This window comes from Balaenoptera borealis (assembly GCF_965194805.1).
Source record: "Balaenoptera borealis genome assembly, chromosome: 19".
NCBI classification, from domain to species: Eukaryota; Metazoa; Chordata; class Mammalia; order Artiodactyla; family Balaenopteridae; genus Balaenoptera; species Balaenoptera borealis.
In genome coordinates this window covers 58,421,688-58,433,216 of record NC_138878.1, presented here as the reverse complement: position 1 = coordinate 58,433,216, position 11,529 = coordinate 58,421,688, and the positions used below count along the sequence as shown (strand labels likewise).

At 43.4% G+C, this 11,529-nt stretch overlaps 1 protein-coding gene across 21 annotated transcripts in view; it reads right to left on the bottom strand.

Moving 5' to 3' along the window:
- Nucleotides 1-3,728: 3,728 nt before the first annotated feature.
- The window catches only part of ZNF45 (zinc finger protein 45), a 32,452-nt gene continuing 24,651 nt past the window's right edge, over nt 3,729-11,529 (bottom strand). For 13 of the 21 annotated variants that reach the window (XM_082368385.1, XM_082368374.1, XM_082368389.1 and 10 more), the window contains 3 exons: nt 9,052-9,223; nt 8,412-8,507; nt 3,729-6,298 (listed from right to left, as the gene is read on the bottom strand). In XM_082368385.1, coding sequence (XP_082224511.1) covers nt 4,470-6,298; nt 8,412-8,507; nt 9,052-9,223 — 2,097 coding nt within the window. In that variant the 3' untranslated portion in view covers nt 3,729-4,469. Of the gene's footprint in view, nt 6,299-8,411; nt 8,508-9,051; nt 9,287-11,529 lie in introns of all 21 variants that reach the window. The other 8 variants (XM_082368379.1, XM_082368387.1, XM_082368377.1 and 5 more) reach the window with 4 other exon arrangements.

The following is an 11,529-nucleotide window of genomic DNA, read 5'->3' as shown; positions in this document are numbered from 1 at the left end:
ACACAGAAATTTAAGTAATTCACCCAATGTTCTACTGCGGGAAATGACAGAGCAGGGTATTAGGCGCACGGCCTAGGGGATGGGTCCTCAAGGGAAGAGTCCTGGAGACCCTCCAACCAGGCCAGGAACGATCCCATCCACCGCACCAAACGCAGAGGACTCCACCCAAAGGAGCCACCGCCCACGCCCCAGCCCTCAAACCATTGCTCTCTGAAGCAGCTCTTTCCCCCAAATCGATGGTTGGGTTAGACAGGTTCCCAGGGAAATTCCCACGGGTCGCAAAACGCGGAAGCAACTCACCAGCGAGAGGGAAGAGAGGGAGACTACCTGGCCGCCCAGAGCGGCAGGGCCTGAAACCCCGCCCCCAGGCTGCGCTGGGGATACACTTCCCACAATTCCCCTGTCCCAGCGACGCCTGTGAGGAAGCGTCCGAGTCCGAGTCTCTACGGAACTTGTAGACTACACTTCCCAGAAAGCCAGAGGAGAACACAGCCCGAGTTCCCACCCTCTTCCGCCGGAAGTACTTGAGCCACTTCAGAGCTGTTGGACTACAGTTCCCACAAGTCCCTTGGGGACAAAGTTCATGCTGCCGAGTTCCTGGGCAGTAAGGTGGTTTTCTACTGGGGGCTAGTGTTACCCTCACCTGAATCCGTGAGCGAAAACTATTGTATGCTGTTTAAACTGCTGTTCGTTTTGTCTCTGTTAGAACAGCAAACCTAGATAATATATCATTGGAAAGTTTAGTTCAAACTCCAGTGGTGAACTTCAGATCCTCTGAAGAATGCACAAGATGAAGGCTCAAGAAGCTGCGCATTTGGAGATCTACGTTGCAGAACTGTTGATAAAATATTTTAATTTAAAACTGTATTACAAGGAGTTCCCTGGTGGGCTAGTGGTTAGAATTCTGGCCTTTCACTGCTGTGGCTGGGGTTCAATCCCTGGTCGAGGAACAGAGATCCCGCAAGCCATGCGGCGCGGCAAAAACAAAACAAAACAGGAAAACTCTATTACAACCTTCATGGGCCCAAGAGAGGTAGAGTAATTTGATTGATTCTTTATTGTGTCTCCTACATGAGCCTGAGTCATCCAAAATCAGTGAGCTCCATTCTGGCAGCGCACTATCAGGCCATGGCCTGCAACATTTGGTTGCAACAATTCATTTACAATAGTCTTTTAAAAATCTATTGACAAAAGTCACCAAAAAAATCATTTCAATTTGAATGGGGGCCACCCCAACAGTAGGCCCACATAAAAAAAACATCCAACAAGCGATGCCACATCTGCCTGGTGACCTCTTTATGGTGGAAGTCCTAGCAACTGTCTTGTGCCCCTTGGAGTCTTTGGACCACACATGATAGCCAACAACTCCCTATGTGTTTCAGATACAAACTACCCTCAGCGGCTGAGGTAGATTTCTCTTAAAAGACAAATCTTAGTGCTGATTGGGCCCTCCTTGAGAAAAAAAGCCATCATAGGCCCTGAGCCCATGACCCTTTAGTGCAACTGCCTATTTTACCATAGGTTATGGAAACAACACCCCACAGGAACAGGCAGTGAAGCCTCCTTATTAAATGGAAATGGTACCTACAGGATACAGCTTGAACCCTCAGACATATCCAAACTACAGGCGAATGTGGCTTTTCCCACCCTCTGTCCTTTGCCCAAGTCCACAAATCCAGGAGAGATTGCCCCCTCCTGGCCCCACTGGCCATCCGTGGGGCCTTTTTGGATAAACCAAGTCCCAGCGGAAAGGGAGTCCATTTATTTCAGACAGCAGCACCCCATCATTCATGATGGAGCCCAATGGAGAGTTACCATATTCCATCCCACGACTGGGACATCCCGAATAAAGGATGACAAAATTCACAGAGCTAATTGTAGTCACTTTGGCACTGGAGGACACCATCAAAAAATTATGTCATTTTTTTCATATTTTTACCGACTCCTAGACTGTTTCATTCAGTTGATGGGCTCAAAATAGATTTCACATTCATGCTTATCCCCTATGACAGGGCCTTCCACATTGGCAATATATTACTTCTCAGACCTCATGTATTACAATGAAAATTTCCCATCTCAGCTCCTACCATGACTCCCAGAGGTGGCTCATTTAAATGTCCTATCTGTCCAATTTGCTCCCATTTCTCAAATAAACTCAAGTATTACCCTCATCTTGGGCCCCAGACGCTTATATTTGGGGCCAAAATTCATGGCATCTCCATGTCACTGGCCCTAACCCAAACCCTACCCTCCCAACGTGATTATTGGTGGCACAGCCCATGAAGGTCTATACCAAAGGGTGAATGACCCTTCTCTCACCATCAAATTGATTTTATTGGGCCATTGTGCCAATGTGCTGACACAAATCATTTTGTCCTCACAATGACTGATACGTATACAGGTCTACTCTTGGCTTATCCTTTCCAGGGTGCTAACCTCACCACTATAGCCCTCATTAGAACTTGGTTTCCTCTGGGCCCCCAGATATCATGGACTCTGATCAGGATACACACTTTAGTGCTCATTCAGTTCAGGCACAGACCTTACAAGAAAGCAACACTTGCAACTTTCATTTGTCCTATCATCTACAGATAAACAATGATCTACTGAAGGATGCCCTACTAAAATTACAAAATGGATAATGGCTTCCAAATGGCTCTTTTGCACACTGCCTTATTTACCCTGAACTTTCAATCTGTAGGCCTCAAGACACCCTGTCAAAATGCAATTAAGGGACCCATCCCCTCCTCTTTCTAGTCTCTCTAAAATACCCAGACAGAACTCCCTTTCCCAATTAATGACACCTCTCCGCTCACCTAATCTAAAATAAAGAGGAGAACTGAAAAGATTCTGGCAAAGTGTGTGCCAGATTGGCACTCAGTTCTAAGGCAGGTAATAGAATGAGACCCATTGAGAATTGAGGACCCATGACCCCCCAAAAGGCTATTCTATGGTCTACAAGAAAGCCCTCTGCCAAACCTTCTGTCCTTCCCCAACAGAGTTTTTTAAAAATATTTATTTGGTTGTGTCGGGTCTTAGTTGCAGCTCACAGGCTCCTTAGTGGCAGCTCGCCGGCTTCATAGTTGTGGCATGTGGGCTCCTTAGTTGCTGCTTGAGGGCTCCTTAGTTGTGGCTCGCCAGCTCCTTAGTTGTGGCATGCAAACTCTTAGAGCCCACAAGCCACAACTAGTGAGCCTGCACGCCACAACTACTGAAGCCCGCGTGACTAGAGCCTATGCTCCACAACGAGACACCACTGCAATGAGAAGCCCGCGCACCGCAACAAAGACCCAATACAGCCAAAAATAAGTAAATAAAGTTATGAAAAAAAGTAGAAAGGCGGGGCTGGTGGAACTGTTAAATGTCTTGATTGTGGTGATGTAATATGATAGTAAGCATTTGCCAAAACACAGAATGATCCACCAGTCTATTTTACTGTATATAAATTATTCCTTAATAATAAAAGAACATGAGCATATAGGATCCTCATAGATGCCTTTTATCTCACTGAAGAATTTTTATCATGGATACTGAGTTCTGTCAATTGCCTTCTGTGAACCTAGGATGATCATATATTTGATGAAAAGAATCCAGACATAGAGTACATACCAAACACATAGGAAGCTCAAGAACAGACAGACCTAATTTAATACACAGTATAGAAATCATAATACTTGTTGCCCCTGGAGGTGGGAATGACAAGAATAGTACACAAGGAAACATTCTGGTTTAATAGAAATATGGTATATATTGATCTTGGTGATGATTACACAAGTAGATACATTTGTCAAAATTCATGAAACTGTAAACTTACTTATGCATGTGGCTGCATGCGAATCACATCTCCATAAAGAACTGTTAGCATAGAAAAGTGCTGGCCACAACCTGGTGAACTGACTTCTGGACCCACTAATGGGTTACAACCTTCAGCTTGATAAGCACTAGTTCACAGGACCTGCAGGGTTGGGGAAATGAGCCCAAATGTCTTATTTAATCCTCCAAGCCTTGAAGAATTCCTCCTTCTACAATTTTATAGAAATTTTTAGAAAGGAACTGAAAGAAAATTTCAAAAGTGACTGTTCTCCTTTTTACTCATTTAACATTACTGGACACCTGCAGTGTGTTAGGCGCTGAAGAGGCAGAGTGGACTTGGCCGTCAACAAAGTCCCAGCCCTCCGAGAGCTTCTATTCTGGTGGAAGAGACTTGGGCATTTACGTCTTAGTACTTTTGGTTACCTTCAGCTCAGACTCATCCTTCTTAAGCCTCTCTTCTCTGTCGTATCTGCTAAATGTCAAGGTTCTGAATGAAGTTCTTATGTCTCCACTCTTATGAGCCTTCTCTGCTGTGTGGTCGCCCAACCACACAGACATGTCGAACTCTGGCAGAAATACTCTTTTATCAAACAGATGTTTTGTCTTCTATGACAGGACTATTTCAGCACCCGTTTGAGGTATTAAACCGTGTAATTTTATAGAGCTTCTTTGCTGTATGTATTCTCTGATGAGGGACAGTCCTTGTCACCCTCATCCCCAGCATGGACTCGCTGATGAATTATAAGACTTGAGCTCCAACTGAAGCCTTTCCCACACTCCTCACATTTGTATGGTTTTTCCCCAGTGTGGACTCTCTGATGGGCTTGAAGGTATGAGCTCCAACTGAAGACCTTACCACATTCCTCACACTTATATGGTTTCTCTCCAGTGTGGACCCTCTGGTGGGCTTGAAGGTATGATCTCTGCCTGAAGCGCTTACCACACACATCGCATCGGTATGGCTTCTCTCCTGTGTGGACTCCACGGTGAGCCAGAAAATTTGAGGCCCGACAGAAGCCCTTCCCACACTCTTCACACTGGTAGGGTTTCTCTCCAGTGTGACACCTCTGATGGGCCTGAAGCTGTGAGCCCACACTGAAGCCTTTCCCACACTCTGCACACTGGTATGGTTTCTCGCCGGTATGGACTCTTTGATGCACTTGAAGGCTTGAGAACTGACTGAAGGCCTTCCCGCACTTCTCACATTTATAGGGTTTCTCTCCCGTGTGGATTCGACAATGAACGTTAAGATCTGAACTCCGGCTGAAGCCCTTCCCACATGTACCACATTTGTATGGTTTTTCTCCAGTGTGGCCTCTTTGATGGGCCAGAAGATTTGAGGCCTGACTGAAACCTTTCCCACACTCCTCGCACTTATAGGGTTTTTCTCCTGTATGGACTCTAAAATGAATGTTAAAATCTGAGCTACGACTAAAGCCCTTTCCACATGCATCACACTGATATGGTTTCTCACCACTATGGCCTCTCTGATGGTCCAGAAGATTTGAGGCCCGACAGAAGCCCTTGCCACACTCCTCACATTTGTATGGTTTCTCTCCCGTGTGGCTTATCTGATGGGCTTGAAGGTGGGAACCCACACTGAAGCCTTTCCCACACTCCTCACACTTAAAGGGTTTCTCACCTGTGTGGATTCTACAATGGATGTTCAGGTGTGAGCTGTAACTAAAGCCCTTGCCACAGGCCTCACATTTGTAGGGTTTCTCCCCAGTGTGGATTCGCTGATGAGCCTGTAGGCGTGAACGCCAACTGAAGCCCTTCCCACACTCTTCACATTTATAAGGTTTCTTTCCCGTGTGGGCTCTCTGATGGATGTGAAGATAGGAGCGCTGACTGAAGCCCAGTCCACACTCCTCACATTTATAGGGTTTCTCCAACGTGTGGGCTATGGGAGGAGCTTGACAATGTGAGCTTTTCCCGACGTTCCTCCCACACTCCTCAAATCTGTGTGGATCCTCTCCAGTGGGGACTCTCTGATGATGATGAAGATATGACTTCTGACTGAAACGCTTACACAACATATCATGTTTGTTCAATCTTGTTCTACTGTGGACTCTCTGATGGGCTTGAAGACTTGAAAGCCGACGGAAGGCGTTTTCACATTTTTCACACTTGTAGGGCTTCTCTCCTACGTGGGCTGTCTGGTTCATTTGAAGGTGAGAGTCCCGTATGAAACCTTTCTCACACTCCACCCCTCTGTAGGGTTTTTCTCCAGTGTGGTCTCTGCGGTGAACTTGAAGATGTGAAGTCTGATTGAAGTCTTTACCAAACTCCTCATCTTTATTGAGTGTGCCACCTTGTTTTTCCATCTGAGAGCCAGTTCCTTGAATATTTCCCACGGAATCTTGACACCCAGTTAATTCCTTTGTAACCTGTTGCCAGATTTGTGAGCAGAAAAGCTCTTCATGTGGCAGATACCTTAATCCAACTTCTTGAAGAGTCTCCATGCCATTTAGATTCTTGTCTCCTAAATGGATAAAGAGAATTTAGAGATGGGGCATGTGAGTGCTTTGCTCAGAGATGTCAAGGTTATAAACTTAGGCCCACACCCTAAGGCTTTACTGAACCTCAAAAAGCTTCTGTTTTTCTTTAACATCATGTATCATGTTCTCTGATTTACATGTCTCCAGACACCAAGAGGTGGTCCACCAGGCTGTCATTCACTACACATTAGTGTAATCCATTTAGAATCATAGTAAGTTTCATAGGTGAGATATAAATTAGAAATCTGATGGCTACAGAGCAAAAAAATACCTCCTAGGGAATGTTTACAAAGACAAAGCTGTACCTTACTCAAAGCCTTATCTTCTTTGCTGTAGCAGGTGGCTAATAAACAGCTTCCACATAATTCTGCCTACTGCATGCACATCTGACCAAAATGCTCAAAATGTCTAGTAAGACCCTTAGACAGATTATCAGAGGATGTCCCCAGGCAACATTGAAAAACCTCTGCTTTATTTTAATGGAAGTTTACTCCAATGGAAGGAGACTTTGAGGCAATGAATAAGTTGGAAAGATACATGTCTGGGAGAAATACCTTATCACCTAAGGCCCTAAAGTTCAGAGTAGAAGCAGAGAGTGGTTCTTTGCCTCCTGCTGGGAAATATCCTTCAGGAAGACAAATGGGCTGTAAACTTTACTTTCCCTGGCCACAGAGCCAGGTCTTTCCCAACACTGAAAGGGTTAGCTGGAAAAAAAATCAAAGCCAAGTTTTGGAATTAGTATGTTACTGTAATAACATACATCATTCTAAAACCTCATAACGTTAAAGTTCCTACAACCACCAGGGGTAAAAAAAAAAGAGTGAAAAATTAGAAGGTTATCTTTTACAACAGAGCAAGAACTCGCGAGGAGGAAATAAATAGGGCATAATACAGAGTCTCGAAATCAACATTGGACCGGAAGAGTTACGTTCTCCTTGGAACGCTATTCCACCAATTAGCCATATAGCTTGCTACTAACTTCTTTTCAGGTGTCTTTTCAAATAACACCTTATCAGTGAGGCCTCTTTTACCATACAATATCATATAGTAAATTCTCCCTATCCATTCTACACGCTTGGCAATCTCCATTTGCCTTACCCTGTTTTGTTTTTACACAGCACATATTCCTATCTGTCATACTACATACGTCCTTAATCTTTTTCATTTTATGTCATCTCCCACTTGAATGCGATACCCATGAGGACAAGCATTTTGTATTATTCACTGGTTTATCACCACTCCCAGAACCCTGTCTGATACAGTCAGTGTTCAATAAGTACACGTTGAATGGATAAATAAATCCCAGTTTGACATCTCTGTGAGAGTTAGAGCCATGTTACAAAAGTAAAAGAGCTTTTTCAAGTAAGTTACCCGTAACAGGAAAGAAAGTGGAAACAGCCATGTTGTTGGGAAGCTGAAAGGCTTCACTAGATGCAGGGTTAACATACGTGGATGTTGCTGATGAGAAAATCATGATGATCACAAAATCAGGGAATTCCCTGGTGGTCCAGTGGTTAGGACACCACACACTCACTGCCAAGGGCCCAGGCTTGATCCCTGATCGGGGAACTAAGATCTCACAAGCCACACGGTGTGGCCAAAAAAAAAAATCATGGCAAAAATCACTCAGAAGGCCAAAAAAAAGAAAGCACAGGGTATAAAAATGGCCATGGGGCCTATGGATTGCCTGCTTCTGAAATTTTTATACTCTCTTTCTGTATGTGTAAAATTTTTCCTTTTTCAAGTAGGAGTCAATATTTAAACCGCTCCCCCCTACCCCATGGCCAAGGGAAAAAGTAGTTTTTGAAACCAGACTATAAAATTGATGGGCATATGGGATATCATAAGCCACTTTCAATAATGGGATTTTATTCTGAATCAGTAAGAAGCTACAAGAGGTTCTGAGCAGAGAAATGACAAGATTTGAATTCAAAAGAGTCACTCTGAGTGGAGAATTAACTGTGAATGAGCAAAGCAGAAGAGAGAGCATTACAAAGACTGAGGCAGTAATCCACAGTCTAGGTGCTGACTTGGACCAGAGTCACAGCTGTGGAGGCAACAAGAAGCAGGACAGACTCAGGGTCACACGGCTCTCACCCGAGGAGCGATGGCTCTGGGTTGCTATCTTTATCATCCAAAGCTTTTCTTCTCTCTTTAACTGGGATATTACATCTGGTGTGAACGATTGATGCCCTGCAAAAAAGGCAAGAACAAACATTTAAAATCAGTATGTTAGAGGCCCAAACTAAGAAAAACTGTGGTTCCCACTGCACTGTCTTCAGGACATCAAAATCAGTGGTTTCCTAACTTTTAATTATGACCCATGGGAGGAAATACATTTTATGCAAAAACCTAGGATAGGCAGACATAAGTATAAATTACAGGAAAACATTATTTTCATCGCACCCTTTTCACCATTTCTCACACTATTCTTGGCAACGGGCCACAGTTTTTACTGCAACGTGCAGTTATTGCCAAGGGCTCTGATATCTTCTACCCTATTTTATTTCGATTCCCTAAAGAGTGTCATGACCTACTAATTGGAGACGACCACAATTTGAAAAGCCAGAAAACATACAGCAGTCATGCGGTCAATTAACAGTTCGTTTACAAACACACTTTGGCCTGGGGAGAAAGACTAGAAAACGCCATCTCTGTGTCTCATGCTGATTAGAAAACCGGAAACCAGTTCAAGAGCTCCAAAGCCCTGCCCATTCAAGGACACGTAAATAAATACCACAGGGGCTGATCCGATGTTCAGTCCCAGAGTGCCCTTCCTCACCCACTGAGACCAGGTTCCGGAAGTTCTCCAGCATCACTTCCTGGTACAGCTGCTTCTGGGCAGAGTCCAGCAGCCCCAGCTCCTCCTCCGTGAAGACCACGGCCACGTCCTTGAAGGTCACCGCCTCCTACGACATCAAACACACTCCACCTGAACCTTGCAACGCAGGTCCCCTGGAGAAAGGGCAGCACTGAGAAAAGTGGGGATGATGTGTACGAAGTGGTTCCAGATTCTGGGACCAGAGTCAATTTTACCATAACATAGTTAAACATTCCCCATAACGCATTTACGTTTTAGATTTTCTTCTTTTCACAATAAATGAGAAGAACAACTTTTTACATAGATTTTTGCTTCCCATCCAATTATTTTCTTAGGATAAGTTCCAAAGAGTAAAAACTGCAATGTCAAAGAATAGGCAGCTTCAAAATAATTATGTACAACAGCAGATTTTCTTTTCAACTTTTCCCCTATTTTATCCTCCTCCAAGAGTATATAAGTATCCCTGATTCTCTAAACCATTCACATTGAATATAACCATATTTTTAAATCCTAGGCAATCTTATCAGTAAAAAACAACTTATTTGGATTACCTGTACTTATTTATAATTAATACGCTCATCATATTTTCACATATTTACTAGCCATCTTCATTTTTTTCTTCAGAACCTTGCCTGTTAATGTTCTTTGCTCATACTCCAATTGGGGTTTTATCTTAGGATTCTGTAAAATTCCTATTCGAGATTTTAAGTTTTTTTTTTTTAGAGTGTGTATTATAAATATTTTCACCCACATTCTGCTATTGTTCTTGAACAGCTTTGGGTACAGCATGCTTTAGCATCCTTGGCACTCCTGACATTTGAGGACAGATGACTCTTTGTCGGGGGTGGGGCAGGGGGCTGCTGAGTTCACTGTAGGATGTTTAGCAGCATCCCTGGCTTCTACACACTAGATATCAGTAGCACTCCCAAGCTGTGACACTAAAAATGTTTCCAGATGTTACCTGAGGGTAAGATCGCCCATAATTAAGAATCACTCGTATAGAGCATTGTTTTAACTTTTCATACAAAGACTGTGTTCAGTGCCAGAGCCCTGCACATCCAGTGCCCTATATGAGCAACAGAGGTCATGGAGAAGAAGGGGCCACTGAGAGTGATCTATGGTAGGGACAGTATCATCTATGGAGTCTTCCACCCACCAGGACAACTAGGCACCCCACAGAATAGGTTAAGTCCCAGGTGGAGAATTCTTTTCCCTTGTCTCTCTTTATCCAAGTAAAAATCCTAGGAGTCTTTTTAGGATCGGTTGGATCTTTGTTTTCCTATGTGAACTTGAGCAGTTTTCATAAATTCTACAATCCTGTTTCTTTGTCATTAAAATGCAGAGGAGACCAAGTTCGGCCTCATAAGGTTGGTCTGAGACTAAATGCAGTTAAGAAATGAAGTCTCTGTACAGGTCCTTTTGTACTTTTAAAATTAAGTATATTAGTACTTTGAAAAAATTCATTAATATGTTAATAAAAAATATAAATCAATAAATAAAACATGCACATGATATGATTCAGACATGGGTAAGAAACAATCTAGCTTTCTTACATGAAAATATCTAATAATATTTTCTCTGTATGAAGCGTTAGTTAGATCCTGGTACACTCTGCCATTTTGGAATATTCTACATACAAAATACCCGAGGTACTGGATAGCAAATGTACTTTGTCAATTTAGAGTACCTAGAACATTAAGACCATAGAATGGCAAATTCTTCCAAATTCCCTTTTGAGGAAATTGGTTGTATTAGGAAAACTGTTATTACAGTGTTTTGTTTTGTTTTTTAAATTTATTTTTATTTATTTATTTTTTGCTGTGTTGGGTCTTCGTTGCTGCGTGTGGGCTTTCTCTAGTTGCGGCGAGCAGGGGCTACTCTTTGTTGCGGTGCACGGGCTTCTCACTGCCATGGCTTCTTATTGCGGAGCACAGGCTCTAGGCGCACGGGCTCCAGTAGTTGTGGCATGCAGGCTCAGCAGTTGTGGCTCACAGACTCTAGAGCACAGGCTCAGTAGTTGCGGCGCATGGGCTTAGTTGCTCCGTGGCATGTGGGATCTTCCCAGACCAGGGATCGAACCCGTGTCCCCTGCACTGGCAGGTGGATTGTTAACCACTGTGCCACCAGGGAAGCCCCTACAGTGTTCTTTAAAATGGTAAAAATTCTAAACTACCTAAATGTCCATGAATGGGGAAAAGTTATGAGACACACACACCCCGCCACACACACACAATGTACACAAATTCAAGGGAATATGATGTTGCCATTAAAGATGTGGGATATATAATATCAATTAGAAAAGGTATAATTTGAGAGGTTTATACTACAGGAATTAAAAATACACAGTTATGAACACATATGAGGAAAAGAACATGGGAAAATGAAGACAGTTTT